Source organism: Diabrotica virgifera, chromosome 6 (assembly GCF_917563875.1).
Source record: "Diabrotica virgifera virgifera chromosome 6, PGI_DIABVI_V3a".
Taxonomy (NCBI): domain Eukaryota; kingdom Metazoa; phylum Arthropoda; class Insecta; order Coleoptera; family Chrysomelidae; genus Diabrotica; species Diabrotica virgifera.
The window spans coordinates 187,005,411-187,028,793 of NC_065448.1; the positions used below are offsets into that span (position 1 = coordinate 187,005,411).

The window sequence follows — 23,383 nt, forward strand, 5'->3', positions numbered from 1 at the left end:
AACAAGCCACAAATGATGTATGAACATTAATTGTCGAAAATTTTTTTAACTAAATACGTATTTTCTGAAAATACAATTATATAATAAATATACGTACAATCATAAAATGTATTAAAAAAAACAAAAAAGATAGTTTCTATTGGGACTCGAACCAGCGCTGATAAGAGCGGTTGGTATTGGAATTCATTCGCCTTCTCCGCTTAGCCACGGACACTATGTGTCATTATTTACGAAGATCGACTAACTAAACGGATTAAACTTGTGATATTTTGATATTTTGAAAATTGATCAAATTATTTTAATTTTGAATTGAAATGATTTAGAATTGAAAAAATACAGCAAAACATAGAGTAAAAAAACAATATATTAGGTGAATATTGATAGAAATTTTGATGGTAATCAAATTATATAAATAAAAGTATTACATACTATGTATTTTGGCAGATAAAATAGGTAGGTTTATACCCATGATACATTAACAATTATTACGTACCTGTTGCTTTTAAAAACTATTTAAAAGTCACTACAATATTATAAACTTTTTTGTTTTTGTCCTCACAACAATAAAACTAATATATTATACATTGGTTTACCTTTACCTTTACCTCCAAACCACAGATATATCGGATAATTTTTGACATGTCATTTGAACATCCAATCAGAACAAAGGTATAATGCGCATGCGCCGGGCTGATAGCCGGTATCACCCTCTATCGCCGGTAAAGAAATATAACTTCAAAAATTTTTTTTTAATGAAATATTTGAAATTAAAAATCATACTAAATTTTCTCTTTTTTTACTCCTCTAACTTATTAAAATAAACATTATAGAAGTTTTCGGGGACTTTTGGCCCTCGATAATAACGTAATCTTTTATTTGGCGTTTAAATTGTTCAAAAATGCTGTAAGTTTTCTCGGGATTCGAAAAAAATTAATGAATTTAAATGGCATTGGACCAAGATTTTGAACAAGCCCACTGTTTTCTATTTTAGCCTAGAGCCGTATTTTATAATACTGTTTTATAGAAATATTTACTTATTTTTAATTATGGCTGCTTATTATTTGCGACAATTTTCGTCTGCTTCAATTGTATTGCATATATAAACATTCTGGTGCTGAAATAAATCATTTAGAAGAAAATGTGGTACCATTTATTAAAAAAATTAAAATAATATCTTACAGTGAGTTTTAATTCAGTTTTAAATAAATTAACAGAATTTGTATAGATGAAACAATAAATTAATATAACATCAAACAGGTTTCGATTTCTCCTTTAGTTTCTTTTCGTCTTCCCAAGCAAAGTTCCGGCCTCTTCCTTCCTCTGTCCTTGAAAATTTTTCATTGTCAGATTTAACAACGTTTGGAAAAACTGTTAGCTGGTCAGCATTTGCTTCATTAGTTTCCCTAAAATATGAGTCACTATAGTCTTCGTCGGGAAATCTAAAATAGGTAAAATTATAGGATGAGTTTTTGATATAGCAAAATATTTGTAATCACTGAATTGATATCAGGATAACTTTAGCGATAAATTCCAAACAAACTTCGATAACAGTTACTCTTCATTATCACGAGAACCCTTAGTAATACAAAAACGTTAGATTAGAAGACATCGTCTTTGTGGTTATTTTGAGACACTAGGTTAATAGAGAGTTATTGCCACCGGCAAATAAAGGATCCTTTATTACAGGATACTTTAATAAAGGACAAATACAGGACGGGTCTAAAAGAGTGGTATTGCAAACGCAGTTAAAGAATCTTTTATTTTGACAAATGACATGAAATATTTTTGTAAATATAAAAATAACCTATAAAATTCCATTTGTCGATATAAATTAAAATAAGATAATTGAAGAGTAAAACGTTAAATTTAATTATTTTGTCATTTAAAGATGTTTAGAGAACAACATAATATATCCCATAATACTCATCGTTCAATAATATGGAAGTGCAATAAATTGGAAATACTATTTTAGGAGTTTTTAAATACTTTTGCATTATGGGTATATGTAATGGGGAATTTCTGGAGAATATATTATTAGGGAATAGTGGATATCCATTCCTCAACTACAACTACCGAATGACACCATTCCAGAATTTTCAGACAGAAGTTGTGTTTTTATAATCCATCACAAATCCCTTCAAGAATTGTTATTGAAAGAACATTTGGTATTGTGAAGAGATTTCCCATTTTACCATATGTAATGAGATGCAAGTTACCTTTTATTCAAAGAATAATATCAGCTTGTTCAGTTTTACATATTGCAGTAGTACATAATAGAGAAAACGTTGAAATACTGGCAAATGAGTGGGCTGTTGATATTGATATAGAAGCTGTGGCAGTACATTTTCAACCAGGAGCTAATCTAATGCGACTAAATTGTGTGTGTGTTTGTTTAAAATTATTGTTCGACATTTAAAGCTAGCGCTTAAACTAATTTTATTTTTATTGGACTGCAGTTTGTTAATAAATTTATAAATAAATATAAATATTATATTGGTGACTGATTTTAAGTATTTTATGATCATTAGCAGGTTTTAAATAATAAATTTATAAATATACATGCTATTGGCGTTTGATCTTTTATCCATTTGGCCCTCTCTTTCTTTCTTTTCACCTCTGGATAACTAGTTATCAGGAAGTTTATCTGACAGATTAGATACTAATAGATATCTGACAGAGAAAAACTTCCCGTTAACTAGTTATCCGGAGCTGAAAAGACAGATACTAAGGATACTGTTATATAAACTTCCCAATAATTAGTTATCTGAAAATGAAAAGACCTCTAATCTGTCAGATAAACTTCCGATATACAAAAAGATAATAGAAGAATTAAGCTTTATGCTGGTTTTTATTAATTTTTTTGGCAATGTTTAAATAAACAAATACTGATGGCATGAAATGGATCACGAACAAGGAGGAATGAACCATTAAACGCATAAAACTGCAGTATCTGGGACACATATGATAAATCAGCACCGTTACTCCCTGCTGCAGTACATATTGCAAGGTACAGTCAAAGGTAAGCGAAGACCTGGTAAAGGGAGAATATCAATGGAACTGTTTCGAATCGCAGCTAGCAAGGTTACGATTGCTATATGATTTCCAACATTCGAAACGGATAAGAACCAAAAGAAGAAGATGGCATGAAAATGAAAGTGTATTAATACTTTTGATTAAAAACTTTATAGATCCTAATCTATAAAAGATTAAATTTTCAAAAATAAATACTTGAACCTTTGTTTTATTTTGTTAACCTGTTGTTATATATCTGTTGAATAGAACTCTATTTTGAATCTAGAATTTTAACAAATCCTAACTTTCATTAAAATTTATTGATCTTATATCTTCAATCTCTTATATCTTCAATAAATATTTATTTCTATAGAAAAATGTAAAATATATTGAGTTTAATAAATGAGTTATTGATATTTTAAGTCTGATCATTGTAATTAGTAACAATTTAAAATTATTTATGTAATATTCCTTTTTACAACTTCTTGTAATAACTCAAGCTTCAATAAAATGTTCTTTTCTATATTCGTTTGGGTCAAAACATCAATAATCTATATCTCAGAATATTACTTAGAGTTGTTTTTAATAAATAAAACCCAACATACAACTTTAATGATGAAAGTTTAATCAAATATCAATCCCACAATACACAAATTATCAATCCAAAGAAGCGACAAGATAAATTCAAAATACAAGTGAAGTTAGACCTTTCTTCACATTTTTGACACGTTATGTCAAAATAAAGGAACTTTTATTAAAATAAAGGTGTCCTCTAATTTTCCTTAAATACAGGCGGCCTGTATTTTATTAAAAGACAAAAATAAAAGACGCAATACTGCGCATGCTTATATGTCAAAATAAAGGATCTTTTATTACAGGTCGACTTAAAAGACGTTGGCAATAACTCTCTAATGACACAGAAAGACCCAACGCTATAATAATTCATCAGACAAATATTTCTATACTGGAACCGTAATTCAAGAACCTATCTAGATAACAAATTATCTATTTAAAGGAAATATAATAGTCCATTTGGTGAAACCGCTCCCGTCTGAAAAAATTTCTGATTCGGTTTCTTTGTGGATTCCTATTCAAAAATGTCCCCTTTAAACAAATCTGAAGGGTACCGGGCGGAATTTTTGGACAGAAATGGTTTAAAGAATTTTTAAACAAATACAAAAGATCACCTTCTTTTGCTTTGGAACATATTTTTTAGGTTTTTTTAGTCATTCTAAATACGACAGGTATCTTGGGATTTTTCTCAAAAATCGATAGATTTCGAGTTATAGGCGATTTAAAATCTAAAAAAATGCGAAAATACGAATTTTTGAGGTTTAAAAACTCATATTTAGAATAGTATTTTTGAGGTTTCAAGTACTTAAATCGAGGAAATAAAGTTCCTGTATTTGGCTGTATACCGTAAATCACAAAATTACTAGATCCTTTATAAAAGTCCCTAAATAGGGGCTTTTAATAGGCTTTAATAGGCTTTTTAGTAGGCTTTTAATAGGCTTTTTAATAGGATTTGAATAGGGGCTTTTAATAGGCTTTTTAATAGGCTTTTAATAGGCTTTTTAAAAGTCCCTAAATAGGGGCTACAAAACATAATACAACGTTTTCGGATTAATAAATCCTTCAAGAGTGTTAAAAACCGATAGCGTGCATTTGCCATTCCTCTCCAATATGTGAGCTTCCATTCCTTTTTACATTAAAACCAAGTGGGAACGTGGGAAGAGCCCTGTATTGCCCTGGGAAATATCAGAAATATTCGCAACATCATACAATATTAACAACAATAAATAATATATAGTAAAATCTAAATGTTTTTATAACTTAAAGTGTTTTTACCCAAAACATTTTGGTGGCTCAGTCATGCACGCTATACCAATACAGTAAAACCTCCGTTTTGGGGTGTCCGTTAAAGCCGAAAGTCCGTTATATAAAATAAGCTTTAAGCAAATCAACAAATCTTTTTTTTTGAAATATGTGCACTGTATTTAAATATAAATAAAAAAGACAAGTCACAAATAAATTGTATTTAATTGTCTTACTCTGAAGTGACGTTGCTGTTTGATATCGACGCGCCTGCTTTCGGTAATTCTGCTTTAATAAAAGAATTAAATTTTGTTTGCAATTTTGAAGTTTCCTGTTTTTTTATAATCACTTCTCTAAAATTATGCTGCTCTCTTCTGTCCCCTGCGGTATCTTCATCGTGCAATACAACCATTACATCATCTAAAAACTGTCAGCATTATATTCGTTTGGTTACCAAAATTACTCCCTCATCGATAAGTTGAATAAGCGATGTTTTATTTTTTTGAGCAAAAAAAAAGTAAAGCAAAATACAGCTTAAAGTTGCTTTCTTCTGAACGTAGAATATTTTCAGAGGGATGAGCAGCAGCGTTGTCTACAATCAATAAACATTTTACCCCTTCCGGCGGTATTCTTAGTTTTTCTCTTGAAATTATCTCACTGCAGGTCCAAATTCTTAAAAAGAAACCAATTTTTGACCCTGTCCTTGCTGATTTTTCTTGAAGAATTCAATTTTTTATTCAAACTTTTTTTACATTTGAAGGGATTTTTTGTCCGTTATATCCGAAGTCCGTTCAATAGAGGTCCGTTCTATCGAGGTTTTACTGTAATTGGTTTTTAACACTGATGATGAATTTATTTATACGAAAACGTTCTGTTATGTGATGTAACCCCTATTTAGGTATTTTTAAATATATATACCTTTTCCAAAGGATCTAGTACTTTTTTTTAAAGATTATTACTGTCGAACTATAATTAAATCAATTACCTGCTTTAAAATATTACGAACCAGTTTTATAACAGAAAAAAAATAATGCGAGAATCAACAAGACAAATCGCTCACTGACTTCTATAGTGGCACATTTTAAACAAATGGTGTTTTGTAATAACCACTACTTAAAAATCACAAAATTTCACCTTATAATTGAACGAAACCGACATAAACGTAGTTTGCATAGAATCCCGTAGATAGAGTTATACCACGTGCATATTTCGCTCTATTTCGCTCGAGCGAAAGCACTATACCGGCACATATTTAGTATGCCGTAGACTTTCGGTGTGTTTGTGTTGCTTGTACATGAAATACCGGCACATTTTAATAAAACTAAAGTTATGCCGCTTCAACAAAAATATATAATTTTTAAAAAATCCACGAGGAAAAAAATTTTCTGTATTTGGCTGTATACCATTTATTACAAAAAACCATGAAATCCTTTATAAAAGGTATATTTGTTACAATTCCTATACAGGGCTACATCATAAAAGAAACCGAACTAGCTTTCAATCGGTTGACCGATCATCATCAGTGTTTCTTGAATCAAACATGCTAACCACCAAAGTAAAAATATTATGGTAAAAACCCTTTAAAATTAATTCGTCATAGGAGCATATAAAAATGATGTGACTTTACACATAGATGTACAAAATATCCAATGTTTCACGCTCGAGGTACCATTGAGCTAAATTTGACTTGTTCACATCATGGCTGTGTGGAATATGGTGGGCCGAAAAAACTAAAATTATTTTTTTCAAGTCGTAATACCGCGGAAAAGTTGCGAATGTATGAGACTCAAAAGGGGTAAGAATTTAAAAATTATCGGTTTATATCTTCCATTCGCGCATGAGCCATAAAATTTGCCGAAATTGGTAAAAAACTGATTTTTTGCGATAATTTTTAACAGATTAAATTTGGCGTGGATACGTTGGTAATAGCTCATTTTATCATTCTTAATAACCATACTAACTAAATTTAACCGTGTTATTAAGATCTCTTAACATTTTCCGTTCGCGCGTAAGGCATAAAAATAGCCAAAATGTGACAAAATTGCATATTTCATACACGTTTAATTTTTCGTATTTAAGAGTTTAGTTGAATAAAAATAATACTCATATATACATTTTGTTGAACTTGTATTGAAAACACTTAAAATAAACACACTTTAAACACATCATTTTCAGAACTTTAGTAGGCTATTATTTAAAAATTTTGTTTGTGAATATAGAAAAAACCAAATTTTTTTACGAGATGCAAGTTTTCAATTCGAAAATAAGGTCCAATATCCACCAGTCCATTGTCCGTCCAGTCCATCTTGTATTATTTTAACACCTTTGTGCTATTAAATAGTAGAAGGCACTTTGAACTGTGATTTCTGTGTAAAGTCCGGCATTGCAGACCTTGATAACAATGTTGTTCTTATGAAGCCGTCGCGATTCTCAGCTCTGCAAACTTTTCCAGCGGCTTCTGTTACGAGTTTTACACATCGTTCTACTGCCTGTGTATGAACAGGAAATGACTTTAATATTACATCCCAGTTAGGGGTTGAATCACTCTGAATAATTAATGTTATTTCATCATCATTTATGTCTTTTAATAATGGAGGAGAAGATAAGTCACAGTCTAACCAATGAATTATTTCTGAATAGTCTCGACATTCAAAATTTAGTTTTGGCGGTTTGAATATTCTAAGGTTAGATCTTGTTTTATCTAGCTGTCTAGCTTTCAGAATTCTGCGAAGTCCAAGCTCTCTTATATGTTTTCTGTTATCTTGTGTCATGGCCAACATCAAATGTTCTGGATGTGCGAAAAAAGCATTACGCTCAATAACAGGGTCAACAACATTATGCAATTCTTCAGGCAGTTACCTTGTAGTTTGTGTTGATTGGTGTACAAATTTTGGTCCATCTGTAAAGCTGTTACTATTTTTTATACAAAACCACATGGGCATGTATGATTTCAATATAAATTGAACGATTTCTTTGAGATCAGAAGTTGGATTCTCTTCACTTAAGTATAATCTGAGGGTTGGGTTTGCTGTTGTCAACCACCTAGAATGCGACAAGGGACCAGGATCTCGTATGGACAAGTCTTCTTTACAGATACCTGAATGTACTGCAATTGAAATATCAAGCAGATATTTCTGATCGTTGCTTAGTTGACTTCTGTCAATTGTAGGCTACAATGACGGACTTTACACATAAATCACAGTTCAAAGTGTCTTCTATTATTTAAGAGCAAAAATTTGTTAAAATAATACAAGATGGACTGGACGGACAATGGACTGGTGGACATTGGACCATATTGTCGAATTGAAAACTTGCATCTCTTAAAAAAATTTGGTTTTTTCTATATTCACAAACAATATTTTTAAATAATAGTCTACTAAAGTTCTGAAAATGATGTGTTTAAAGTGCGTTTATTTTGAGTATTCTCAATACAAGTTCAACAAAATTTATATGCGAGTATTGTTTTCATTCAACTAAACTCTTAATTACGATAAATTAAACGTGTATGAAATATGCAATTTTGTCACATTTTGGCTATTTTTTTGCCTTATGCGCGAACGGAAAATGTTAAGAGATTTTAATAACACGGTTAAATTTAGTTAGTATGGTTATTAAGAATTAGAAAATGAGCTATTACAAACGTATCCACGCTAAATTTAATCTGTTAAAAATTATCACAAAAAATCTGTTTTTTACCAATTTCGGCAAACTTTATGGCTCATGCGCGAATGGAAGATATAAACCGATACTTTTTAAATTCTTATCCCTTTTTAGTCTCATACATTCGCAACTTTTCCGCGGTATTACGACTTGAAAAAAATAATGTTAGTTTTTTGGGCCCACCCTAGTGTGGAATTATATAATTTTTATAACCTTCAATAAAAATATTTTATGTTTTAGTCTATACCAGCACATTGAAAATTGGCCAGTACGAAATTATTTTCTTGGCAAAATTATGTCAACAAAATATAAGGTTGTGTCGGTATAGAATTTACTTTAATTCAAATACTTTACTTTAAGCCATGAAAGAACGAAGATGTGTCAGTATAGGTTTACTTTTTCTTATGTTCCACTTAAAATGTAAGAAGGAGAAGAATGTAAGGAAACAACGAGAAAAAGGTAAGTCCAACCTTCTCAGTGGATAAAAAATCGAACTAAACACCTCTGAAACTCTGGATCTTATCAAATGTACAATAGGAAGATAGACGTTCCAGCCAGATCAGTTAAAGAGCCGTTTGACATTACAAAATACAGGCAAAAATGTACCAGAAATTCACAGAAGAAGAGAGACTAGCGTTTCTTAAGTTATACTGAGATTTGGGAGACATTTCCAATCCGCGAAACTAGATAATAACATTGATGGAACAGGTTACTGTAGAAAAGAGCGGTGGAAGAACCAATAACAATGCTTTTTATTTTGTTAAACAATGTACAAAAGTAAGAATGTGCAAAGTTTTTTTCACTTCGACTTTAGGTATTACTTTAGGTCTTTAGGCAGAAATCTTTATGTTAAGTGATGTTTCAATACTGAAAGTCGAAGAGGATCTATTTTCCTATACAACTTCCTTTAAATAATCTTATTATTTTAAAATCGTCAACTTTTTCAAAAAAATACGAACCAGAAATCCCAACAAAATATTTTCTTTTAAAGATTCCACGGTACATACGACGGTTTTATTCTTTTAAAGGTATTTAAGATTCTTTCTTAGTTATTAGTAAGAAAAATATTGTTGTGCTCATAGTAAATCTTTAATGCGAATAAAAACATGATCAAAGGATTAAAAAATATAAACGTTTATTTTATGAACACTTTGTGTCACTACTTACTACCACATTTGCAAAACATACTATAAAAATTTTAATTCAATACTGGCATATTCATATCAAAGTTCTCGAAATTCATACAATGGAAAAAAATGTAATAATATGTAACCCTTCATTATCAAGTATTTTATGATGTCATGAAACTTCATAGACAATTATCTCATAAGTTTATTTTTGCGGTTGTGCCATTATAGAACTCAGTGAGCGAAATATGTTTCACATTGTGTTAAAATTTTCCTTGAAACTAAATTTAAATATTAGTGGAATCACTGAAGGTTTTCACCTCCGATTTCGTTGAACCTTCATCGATTTTCATGAAAATTGGTAAGTAGTTAGAAGATACTTCAAGGAACAAAGTTGACATGATGTTAACTTGCGCTTTTATCCTGGGGGTGGTTGCCACCCCTTCTCGGGGGTGAATTTTTTTTTATTAAAAATAATACCAGAAATCGATAGAGGGGCAACTTCTAAGCAAAATTTGTTATATAAAGTTATTAACATAAATCAATACTTCTTGAGTTATTAAATATCAAAGATTTTATTTTCTCTTAAAAAAATGCATGTTTTAAAGCAGTTTTTCACGTATTACTCAAAAACTATAAGCTTTTTTAAAAAAGCTATTATTACCAAAATTAAAGATAATAATAGTACATTATATACCGCGGGACTGAAGTAGTACATTTAATCCTGAAGGTAAAGTTTATGGCCCGACCGCAGGGAGGGCCATAATTTACCTGAAGGATTAAATGTACTTCAGTCGCAAGGTATATACGATACTTTTCGTACTTCCGGTATGATTTTATTAATTATTTCAATAATTTCAATCAGTTTTTTCTCTCTTCAACTCATTTAATAAACTGTCTTTAAAATAAGTTACCATAGTAACATTGCGTTGTGACAGTTATAATTTAGAAACATTGTCATTACTAGTGTCATTGTAAAGAAACATTGTTATTGATAATTATTGGTATCATGAGTGAAGAAGGTGTATCTGATATTGATAAAAGAGCAGCCGAAGTAGGTGAAGAATTGTTACCACCGAAATCTAGAAAACTATACGAGCAGCAGTACGATGCTTTTAAAAAGTGGTGCCGCTTAAAAAATGTGAGACAACCTACTGAAAATGCGCTGTTAGTCTACTTCGATGATAAATCAAAAGCGGTTTGTGCCTCAACTCTCTGGGCACATTACTCAATGCTGAAATCGGTTATTAACATTAGAGAAGATATTGATATAAGTAAATTTCCAAAATTATTAGCTTTTTTGAAGAGAAGAAATGAGGGATTTAAGCCAAAGAAGTCAAGAATTCTCACGTCTGAGCAGGTAGATCAGTTCTTACGGGAGGCTCCGGATGATAAATATTTAATGCTTAAGGTAAATTTGGAAATTTGTTTATATTCAGAAATTTTAAGAAATCAATTTATGACGAACTGTCACAATATTAATTTGAATATTAACGTTAATTACCATTCTAATTAATTATATTTTTCAATAAAATATCCCTTAAATTCGTTTGTTTGTGATTTAATCGTTCCGGGAGTTTCGTCAATATTTAATCCCGGAGGGATTAAATGTGACACTTTAGTACCTGTCACAAGGGAGTGAAGTTGTCACTTTAGGCCCGGAAGTACGAAATAGTACATTATATACCGCGGGACTGAAGTAGTACATTTAATCCTGAAGGTAAAGTTTATGGCCCGACCGCAGGGAGGGCCATAATTTACCTGAAGGATTAAATGTACTTCAGTCGCAAGGTATATACGATACTTTTCGTACTTCCGGTATGATTTTATTAATTATTTCAATAATTTCAATCAGTTTTTTCTCTCTTCAACTCATTTAATAAACTGTCTTTAAAATAAGTTACCATAGTAACATTGCGTTGTGACAGTTATAATTTAGAAACATTGTCATTACTAGTGTCATTGTAAAGAAACATTGTTATTGATAATTATTGGTATCATGAGTGAAGAAGGTGTATCTGATATTGATAAAAGAGCAGCCGAAGTAGGTGAAGAATTGTTACCACCGAAATCTAGAAAACTATACGAGCAGCAGTACGATGCTTTTAAAAAGTTAATTACCATTCTAATTAATTATATTTTTCAATAAAATATCCCTTAAATTCGTTTGTTTGTGATTTAATCGTTCCGGGAGTTTCGTCAATATTTAATCCCGGAGGGATTAAATGTGACACTTTAGTACCTGTCACAAGGGAGTGAAGTTGTCACTTTAGGCCCGGAAGTACGAAAAAAATTTAATACACTCCCTACTTAAAGAACTAAACTAATGTTATTTTAAAGTGAGTTATGGGTAACTGAATGTATATTTTTTTCGACGAGTACTCAAATCTAAGTATTCAAGCTTACATAACGGGAAAACGATGCGTTTTATAGAATATACTTGTTAAGCACTTGTCAAAGTACTTCGGAATACCTATCAAGTGAGCTTCAGTAGAAGTTAATAGCATCAAAATTAAGCAAGTTATGATGAAATAAAGAGAACCCTTTCGATTTTTTTAGGAAAAAGTTAAAAACTAAACATACGCCATTTCCGCAAAAATTAAAATTTGTAGTAATCCTCACAAGAATTTCTTTATGTTATCATAGTTAATTATTTCAACAAATTTGACCGGTTTAGAATGCACGTTTTTGAAAAAAAGGTATAATTTAAAAAAATCAGAATTTTTAGAATTATCGTACTTTTCATTTTCTTTTGATAATAACGCCAAAAATACTCAATATACGTAAAAAATGATAATTAACTCAATTTTAGTTTTTTTTGTAACAAATACTCTACCCATTTTACTACTTTCGTAGAGTAAAAAATAACCGAGATAGAAAGGTTTAAAATTTCGTTTTCAATTTTGCTGCGAGAACCATGTAACCGGGGCCATTTAACTTTTTATTTTTAAAAAAGTAAGAGGTATAAATGACTATTTTGACGTTTTTAATAGCTCTTGGAATAAAGTTTTAACCAGTTATTAGATGAACTTGCTACTTTAAAATTTAACGGAGTTATTTACAAAAAAAAACAATTTTTAGAAAATTTTTTAAAAGATACATTTTGAAACATTTTTGGTGCATAAACTTTAATGCTATCAACTTGTTCGAGCACTTATTTGATAGATATTTCAATGAGCTTTGACAAATGTTTTATAAGTTTATGTTATAAAATGCATCATTTTCCCGGTATTTAAACTTGAATACTTAGATTTGGGTACTCGACGAAAGAAATATGCATTCAATTACCTATAAATCACTTTCAGTTAACATTGAAAGGTTTTTCTAGTAAGGAATTTATTTAGCTTTTTATTAGCCTCAATTTTGACAATAATAACTTTTTTGTAAAAACTTATAGTTTTTGAGTTATTTATGAAAAATCGGTTAAAAAACTGCATTTTTCTCACGAACAATTAAAATCTTTGATCTTTAATAACTCAAAAAGTTTTGATTTATTTTAATAACTTTATATAACAAATTTTGCTTATAATTTGTCGCTCTATCGAATTGTGGGGTTATTTTTTATAAAATAATTTTCACCCCCGAGGAGGGGTGGCATCCACCCCCAGGGTAAAAGCGCAAGTTAACACTATGTCACCTTTGTTCCTTGAGATATCCTCTAACCACTCACCATTTCTCGTGCAAATCGATGGAGGTTCAACGAAATCGGAGGTAATAGCTCATATTCACCTTCAGTGACTGCACTATATGTATGAAATGAAAATTCATCTAAAAGTACCTAATGACTTACTTGTTAAAAGTCTGGATTCCATGCCCATGACCATGGCCACCGTGACCAAAATGGCCGTAATGGCCATGATGACCGTGATTTCCGTACTGGCCGGAAGTATAGTGACCAGATGTGTACTGCTGGTTGGGGTAGCTGCTTTGTCCATATCCAAAAACAAGTGTTCCCAAAGCAAACGCACTAGACAGTATTAATGCAAATTTACTGATGATTAACGCCTTCTTGGCTATTAAGGCGACTATACCGAAAATGACTGGTAAGATACTTATTATATTAAACTTAAATCCAAGTAGGAATGGTAGGAGGAATTGCCGAGCAAGAAGTCTTCCTAAAAGCATTAACACATTAGTATAACTGCTTAATTCTAATATTTCTTGTAATATTGTTTCTTCTATACTAAAATCACAATAAATTTGCACTAGAAAAAAACAAACCAAGACACATTGAATGTTAGGAGGATCACTTCCGAAACATGATTTACAATGTATAAACTTTGTAAATCATGATTTGGGGGTGCTCCTCGTAACATTCAACGTATCTTGACTTGTTTATTTCTAGTGCATCTTTATTGTGATTGTAGTATAAATTTTACCCTTTGCTAATTTTTTTTACTTTTACCCTTTGTTGTAAATTACCTAATTGAGTCTCTTTAAAAAAATCATCATTACTTCTTATTAATAATGATCAGACCTTGCAACTTTTGATTTCTTCCCTTGATCAAAACTAAAATGTAGATTTTGGTTCGATTACCTAAAGATTCTTTAAGATATTTTAATGTCAATATACTCGTACGTTTAAGTATTCAGAAGAGTAAATAAAAACAAAACAAACTTAACCAAACAAATTACCAAATAATGAGGTGAAATAATATCACAGAACCTAGTAATAGTTATTTATGATATAAGTGTTAAAAGTACAATTTTAAGGCACGCATGTGAAAGTTTGCAGAATGGGCGAAGCGAATTCTGCAATTCACATGAGTGCGAATTAAAAATACAACGCCAAAGAGAAAGGAAACAGGAGGTTACAATGGATAGCTTTCCCATTAGATGAGGACGTAAAACCCAGAGTGGTTTTAAGAGGATTGCTCACGAACACCACAGAAAATGCAATCCAAGAAGAGATGGCAGCACAGTATCAAATAACCTGTCACTCTGCGAAGAATATGTCTACCAGAGCAGGCCCAAAAAGACAACTATCCATGTTCATCCTGACTCTGGACCATGAGGATGTCGGGAAAGCAAAGCGTATCTCAAATTTGTGCCACATGAAGGTCGTGGTAGAGGACCTACGCAAAGCAACCGGACCAACGCAGTGGCCAAGGCTACCGCCATGCCCAGAACGCGGGCCACAAGTACCCAATGTGTGTGAAATGCGGCGCGAAGATCACCCCTCAAAGCTGTGCAAACGAGCTAGTGAAGTAAAGACAACATGTGCTAACTGCAATTTCCCAGGTAATCGACTTCCCACCCACACTGACATCGTTGTGACCAAAAACCTAGGACTACAAGCAGAACTAATCACCCTAAACTAAGGAACAACAGATTACAACCCCATTCTACTAGAACTAGAAACATGGGAAGAAACAAACCCGCTGAAAAGAATAAAAAAGAAAATAAAGTGGACAAATTATAAAAGATTAGTGAGTGAAGGAATAAATATAGTGCCAGTTATAAATAACCTACAACAAATAGAACAAAAAGTTCTACAGTTAGAAAACATCATCCGAGAAGCAATTAGAAATAACACAACAGAAGAAGAAGTCGAGATCCACACGGGAAGGTTCAGAGACATACCACAAGAAGTACAAGACCTGATAAGGGAAAAAACAGAGCAAAGCAAATAGCCAGAAAAACAAGGAACCAAGTATACAAAACCTGGGCAAACACATTGAACAGAGAGGTCAAAACGGCTCTTCGACAACACCGCAACGAAAAATCCCATCCCCCCACTCCACTACATGGAGAAAACGGCATGGTATACACCATAGAAAAAAAATCAGAGGTGATGAGGTCCACAGTCCAAAGATAATGCAGGCTAAACTACCACCCAGACGAGGACGTAGACTTCATGGAAGAAGTCGAAGAGCAAGAAGTAAGACCAGACGATCCAGAAGGCATCATCCCCCCAACATCACCGAAAGAAATAAACGAACACGCATGACGCTTTCCACCGTGTTCGTTGTGTCATACAACGTGAAAGTGTCATACGATGGAAGCACAAACGTCCCAAACAACAAATAGTGGAATAAAGTAATGAAAATAAAGAGAAACATAAAGTGAAAGTAAAGTGATAAATAAATAAAATAAAAAATAGTAGATAGTTCGTAGCTCGAAACACCAACTGCCGAAGAAACACGAAATCACAAGCGTAGGTCCAACATCACGATCAGGTAAAGTCAGCCCTTAAGAAAATAGGAGAAAAGGCGCAAGCCACCAAAAAAATATAAAAAACAAAAAAAGGCGCACACTAGCAGAAAAAACACAAAAAACAAAAAAACAAAAAGACTTGAGCACCAAGCCATTGGACTGAGCTCAGTGGGGCTTGATACAATGACTTGGGGCCCAAGCAAGCAATTTTAGTTCCGCGGATAAGTAATTAGAAGATAAAGACATAGAGCGATTCACGCTGGCCTAGTTTTGAATTCGATTAGGGCACCCCATTGGAATCTTATATCTTAATTATAAACATTTGCTTGTTGAGATGAAAGATAATTATTATTGTTATTTTAGACTTTTTGAAAACATTTGCCGGATTGGAAATCGAATTTTTTAAACAAAATATAATACGGAATCTTCATCAGTATTAATAATTATTGTTACTTATTTCCACACAAAATCTCTTTATTGAAATTTACCTACTCCGTTTTCAGCTGAAGTGCCATCTACATGATAAAGTGTAGCACTAACAATGACTAACTCCGTGATTTATTTTAAAGAAACCTCGTCGTTCTATGCTTGGACTTCTGTTTATTTAACACCATTATAAACAAGTTTAACGCACTATAAAGTTTGTGATTTAATAAAACTAAATCTTTTTTTTTATATTCCTCGCCTAATAAAACAATTAAAATTTTATGCATACACAAAATAATTATTGGGGCATGAGCAGTTAGATAGGAGAGATTTATTACCAAAATTATATTGGTAAACAGAGCCTTCACGATGTTGTTAATGACAATGGGTTAAGACTTATCAGTAGACTTAGGCAAATATGCAAATAAAAAGGTATGAAACATGCGCATAAATATGCAGTAGGGTAGCAGCACCATTTTTGGCCACTTCACCGTTAGTGGCGACCTAAACCAATAATCTAATATAATAAGGTCCGAGTTTACCGCCTTTACGGAAATCGGAAGAATTTCGACTATATTCGTTCTAACACGATGGCTCTACAGTTTGCGACTTATTCTGATTTACAGGTTAGTTTCTACTTATTCTTGAAGTAGGTGACACTGTGTATTAGACCTTCTGTTAACGATATACGTAAGAAAACAGGTAAGTTTATTTAAGCTGTATTTAAGCCAAATATTAAAATTTTGTGATCAACGTATGATTTTAAGTTTTGGGTATGATTTCTTTACGATTTCATCTGTTTTTAAACTCCTTATTTTATCTCGATACATTATTAAATTGGGTGGCCACAAATGGAACACTTATTTTTGTATTCACACCATTAATGGCCATTTGCTGGCTACTATTAGAACACTTCTGACCTATTTGTGGCCACAGCAACTGTTTAATAGTGGCTACTAATGGAACAGTTAAATCCAATTTTGGTCATATGACATAATTTACTGACTACTTCAAAAACACGCGTGTTCCCATAGTAGCCAGTTATACTCTACAGGGTGTTTTACTCGCAACGGACCGTTCGTTAACAAAATGATTTAAAAATATTTTGTAATAATCAAGGTATCCCAAAATGGGGTTGTAAAACAAAAATATAATTTTTTTATGGATAACCCTGGAGTATGCATTTACTATACATTGACATTTATTTAAAACAAATAAGAAACCATACCGTTACCGGTAAAACATCATGTACATAAAAATATTTATTTATAAATATTTGTTATTATTACAGATAATGGCACGGAGTAAAAAGAAAATTGAAATCAAGAAAAAAAATAATAATGTACGACAACGACCAAAACGAACATTTTTTCAATATGAACCTCAGCAAGTAAAGAATGCATTGGAAGCTATTCGAGGTGGAATGAAAGTAATTACAGCATGTAATTTGTATGAAGTACCCCGTTCCACAATACGCAATAAGTTAAGTGGAAGAGCTCCAGAAACATCAGGCAAAGTAGGAAGAAGTCCAGTTTTAGGGAAGATCATAGAAGATCGGCTGGTACACTGGATCAAAACTACAGCTAAAATGGGTTTTCCTATTTGTCGAGAAGGCCTTTATTTTTCAATAAAAAAATTGGTAGAAGACAGTCAACTAAAAACCCCTTTTAAAGCAAATACTCCTGGGAGGAAGTGGTTTCATCTATTTATGCGTACATTTCCAGTACTCTCATTAAAGCAGTCTGAATACATAAATAGAGCCAGATCATTAATTACTGAAGAAAAAATCCGAAACTAGTTCAAAGAAACTTTGGATTTACTTGGAGATGATAAGCATGTTTTGGATGATCCGGCAAGAATCTGGAATATGGATGAGACGTCTTTCTATTTATGTCCAAAAGGCGGTTTAATTTTAGCGGAGAAAGGTCTTCCAGTTTACAATACTTCATCCTCCTCGGACAAAGAAAATATAACCACTTTAATAACAGCAAATGCTTTAGGGAAAATGGCACCACCCCTTACACTTTTTAAATATGATCGGCTTCCTGAGAAGATCTGCAAAAATATTCCAAGAGACTGGGGAGTTGGAAAATCACCCAAAGGATGGATGACATCAAAGTGTTTTTACGAATACTTTTCAAATGTGTTTATTCCTTTTATTCACGAAAGTAATATTGTGTTGCCGATTATAGTTTTTTTGGACGGACATTCCTCGCATTTAAGTTTGCCTTTAAGTCGATTGTGCATTGAGAATAAAATTATAGTTGTGTGTTTACATCCAAATACGACACACATCCTTCAGCCGTTGGATGTCAGTTTCTTTTTTCCGTTAAAAAGTAAGTGGAAAACTGAAGTAAAAATGTACAGATTTCACAACGGCAGAGATGTCAAAAAACATGACATTCCACAACTCCTTCAAAAAATTATGGATGAAACTGATTTTACTAAATCTCTACAAAATGGGTTTAAAACATGTGGACTTTTTCCGTTTTCTGCTAATAACGTAGATTATTCTAAAATCACATTAACGAAAGAACCCATAGTAGTCTCTAGCAAAACGAAAACTTGTCTGACACATCTGACACATTTAAAATATTTGGAGTCTAAAATTCATCCCGACGTTTTAAAACAATTCAAACAGTCCAAATACGATGCTTTTGATGAATCATTGTACAATATATGGGTACAGTTTAAAAACGAAGATTTATTACATGACCCTATTGAGAGTGTCAGCAAATTGTCGGCTGAGGAAATTTCTAACCATTATATGGTAGACAATTCCATTGTAATTGAAGTGGAAGATAATAATGTACTAACATCAACTCCAACAGTCTCTAATATTGTAGAATTTGACTTTCCAGAGTATAATAATCCTTCCTTTAAAGAAAGCAGTTTCATAGACAATGCTACAGAAATGTTAATAGATAAAGAGTTAGCAAAAAATTCCGATGTGGTTATGGACAATGAATCGATGGATCTATTGGAAAATAGCAGTGTTATTAATAAATTGACGGACTCGCCTATACCTTCAAATGTTGACTTAATGACTTCATCTGTTGGTACTACCATTGTCTATACTCCGAAAAGAAGGCCTGTAGACCTATTAAGTAACATTCTGATTTATCCCAGTAACGAAAACATTTCCAAGAAAACCAGAAAGCGTGAAATCTTACCTTCTGTGCTAACATGTAATACATGGTTGGAACTTGCGGTGGCTAAAGAAAAAGAAAAAGAACTTGAAATGGAAAAAAAAGAAAAAAAGAAGCAAGACAAAGAGGCAAAAAGAGCCTGTAAAGAAGAGAATCTAAAAAAAACTTCTAGGAAAAATGGAATTAAGATAAAATCTAAAGAGACTAAAAAAAAACCGAACTAATAAACAAAACAGTTTCCGTGAGTAATGTAAAGGCCCCTGAAGATGTAAAACAAGTAATTGGAAACGGGTTAGAAAATACAAATCTCACACAAGAATCAGAGGAGGAACCTGTCTGTGAGGAGGCCAAAAATATACAGAATGTAGTTGAAGGGAACCCTCTTGACATATGTACTGCGGACAAAGTATCTACATACGTAATTGTACAGTACGAAAGTAAGTTTTTCCCAGGAATAATTACTGACGAAAAAAATGGCAAGGTTTTAATCAGCACAATGGAAAACTATGGGAATGATTGGAAGTGGCCACAAAAAAAGGATGAAATTTGGTATGAAAAGGATGAGGAAATGGAAGAAATTCAACCACCTTTAAAAAAAAATCAAGGGGTTACTTTTTTGTTGAAGAGATCAATAAATATTATAAATTTTAGTAATTCGTGTTGATTAAAACTGTTGTAATAACAATTTTTTTTATTAAAACTACTATCCTTTTCATGTAATTTTATTAACATTTCTAGTAATTAAATATAATTTTTCTACCTTTAGTAAAAAAATGTGTTAGGTAACTAAAAATACTAGAAACTATCATCCTTATCTATGTAGAATTAAACAAATGGCCACAAATGGTTTCTGAATAGACCACATTAGGAGCAAAGTGGTCACAAATGGTACAAAGTTAGTTTTTATATGCTTTCTGAATTAAAAAATACCTAACAAAATGTCCTTATAATTTAACTTCAAACGTAAGTGGCTATTAAATCAAACAAAGTTAACGTCATACGTTTGCTCAATTACAAGTCCGCAGCTCTAATTTTTGATTTTTAATGATTTATTAAGGCCAAGAAATTCCTTAAGATGGCCAAAAATGGTGCTGCTACCCTATTTTACCCAACAATATGCATGTTCATCTAGAAAATATGCATGTAATAAAAAATATTTACAGTATCTTCACATGTTTTCTTAATTAAAGTGTACCTATGTATTTTACAAACAAAGCTTATGTAATTAAATATTTAAGTATTTTAACAAATAAATTGTATCATTTTGAATTGTGGTAACAATAAATTATAAAATGCTGTTCAAAATTTTCTCATAAAAATGTTTGGCTTCCATCTGAGTACAAAGAACAACTTCTTTCGACATCAACAAACTGATGTAACTGGTGCATTTTTCAAATTTTCGATAACAGTTGGTTCTAAATTAAGTGGTTCGGAAAATGTCTCAGCTAATACTTGAACCACTTCAAAAAGAACCTGGTAATCACTGTTTTTTTCCATGGTTGCTTTAAATTTTTGGAACATTTTCTTTCCAATGTGTATTACTTTTAAGGTTTTCACAAAATGATTCAAATTCTTTTATTAACAATGTACTGTCTAACAATGATAATTTGGAGGATTCTAATTGGGTAATAGTTTTCTGAAGTTAGTGGTTATAGTAACCTAAGTTTTTTATTATCCAACATAAGCGAACGAAGAAAAAAAATAATGTTAAAAAATCTGAGGTTATAGTTGGGTTTTAATGTCAGTATTTTATAAATGCTAGAATATTCTACAGGGTGTTACGAACTTTGAGAAAAAAAAACAGTTTGATTGGTCCACCCAGTATACAATGAAAATGTATCTGTTTAGCAACAACATTATTACAACGGTATTGCTAAATATCAAGTCTATAGATTTTTAAGAAAATTACTTGAATCGGACAACAGATTTAGGAAATTCGAGACATCAAAAATTACCAATTTTGTGGGCCGCCCCGTTTCTTTTTGACGCACAGTGTAGTTTGATTTTATGAATGACACTGAACTGTTTATTTTCGGCATTTTCAAAGCACAATAATCATTCACAATTGAAGGGCCAGGGGGAAGAACGGTGAATATCAATCTGCAAGCATTTTCGGTAAAATGAGAAACAAACTTACATGTTCATTGTTTTTCCCCCTTGCGTCCAATCTCGTGACGTGATTTTAAGACGATTGTCATCTTTATTTCCCCTTGGCCATTCACAGGTTGATAGTACTCTTTCTAAGCTAACAGATTGCACGAAAATCGCAAAATGGCCAAAAATTGACATTCATCGTTTTTCCCTCTGACCCTTCGATTATAAAGACACGGGTTCACGGCTTAGTTTACAAAAAAAGTGAAATGTACTGTCAAAATTAAAATTTTTACCTAGAGATATAAACTGGCAGATTTTGGACCCTTGTGTCAAGGACAAAACGTGACAAAACTATGTATAAGCCTATAAAGCTTTTATTAGTTACTACATTCCGATACCAAAAATTTGAATACCAAGAGATTATAAAACAAAATGAAATATTGAGATTTCCAAGCTATTTGTTACATGGATATAAAAAGATGTTTATAGTCACAACAAAAATTTCAAACTATATGCACTTTATGCACACTTATATAAAAATATGCAAAATTGGACATTTTTGCATTTTTTATGCATAATATGCAAAATATGCAATTCGCATATTTGCCTAAGTCTACTTATCAGTATAGCACTTGTGAAAAACATGGTTGTGGGAACATGTTTTAATCTCAATAAAGCAACGTGAATATTACCAGACGGAAAAATGCAAACCAAATTAACCATATTCTAAGTACTTAGTGACAGACAGGGCCGCCGAGAGGGATGAGCGGGCCCCGGTAAAAAGTAAAGGACGGGCCCCTGGCAAAAAGTGAAGGGCGAAAAAATTGTTTAATTTTTATAGAAATCAAATTATTAATATGGTTTTTCTCATGAGCATTTTTCAGTGCGTCACAGTTTTTCAATTTCTTTCTAACGCATTAAATTGTATATGACAGAAAAAAAGGCACGTCGGTAATTATTCTAGTTCGGTGATTATTCTAGTTGTCGATAGATGGCGCTACAATAGAAAAAATTATTTACTAATTATGTCATATCTACGAATATAATCTGTACAATTTATAAGACTATACAAATCAAAGAAAATACCATTTTATAAATAGTTCAGAGAAATAAGGAAAAAAAATATCGTGTTGGTGACACATCCCCCTCCAGGCTGAAACCAAATTTTTCGAGTAATATGGTCATCTATAATAATAACCTATATGTTTCCTGCAGCCGATTTTGATGATATACATAGTTATAAACAAATGAAGATCAAAAAACGGTAAATTTTCGCTTTTTTCGTCTCTTACTAAAAAATTGGGAATTTTAAACAAATTTGAGAGTAATAAACTCATAAACCGTATAAAAAACTTCAATATGGCGTTCGCTGAATATGTCTATCCTTATTGGTTACTTAGAAAATTGCCAAATAAATCATAAATTTTGAATTTTTAAAAATATTCATAACTTATGTAAAAGTTAACTTAGAACCTTCTTATTACATGGAATGCTGAGACTTATAGTGCTTAAATTACACCCTAAATTCCAAAGCAATTGGTCAAATAGTTTAAAAGTTATTTAATTTGTTTATCCAAAATTAATTTTTTTTGCAACACTGTAAGTCAGAAAATGATGAAGTTACAGTAATATTTTGGATAGTTTATGAAAGAAGAAAATTTACAGTATTAATTTAATTTAAAAAAAATGACAAAAAATAATTATAGATATTGCAAAATAATTTTGCAAAAACATGTGAATTAAAAAAATGGGGGGCTAACTTTGTCCCTAAATGTCCTAGAACAGTTGTTTTTCTTTCTAAATGTGTATAAAAATTCAGTCTTTTTAAATATGAAAAAATAATTTTTCTACGAGTAACCGTTAAAAAGTTATTCTAATTGTTTATAAGTAAGCAAAAAATGGACATGTTTTTGCAAAATAATTTTACACTGTTTAAAATTATTT

The 23,383-nt window shown here is 31.7% G+C and overlaps 1 protein-coding gene across 2 annotated transcripts in view; it reads right to left on the bottom strand.

Annotated features, from left to right (window-relative positions):
* Positions 1 to 1,161: 1,161 nt before the first annotated feature.
* Positions 1,162 to 23,383, bottom strand: part of LOC114324600 (uncharacterized) — a 92,950-nt gene continuing 70,728 nt past the window's right edge. The window contains exons 3-4 of one of the 2 annotated variants that reach the window (XM_050654410.1): positions 13,405 to 13,729; positions 1,162 to 1,403 (exon numbers count right to left, since the gene is read on the bottom strand). In XM_050654410.1, coding sequence (XP_050510367.1) covers positions 1,250 to 1,403; positions 13,405 to 13,729 — 479 coding nt within the window. In that variant the 3' untranslated portion in view covers positions 1,162 to 1,249. Of the gene's footprint in view, positions 1,440 to 13,404; positions 13,730 to 23,383 lie in introns of both variants that reach the window. The other variant, XM_050654409.1, reaches the window with a different exon arrangement.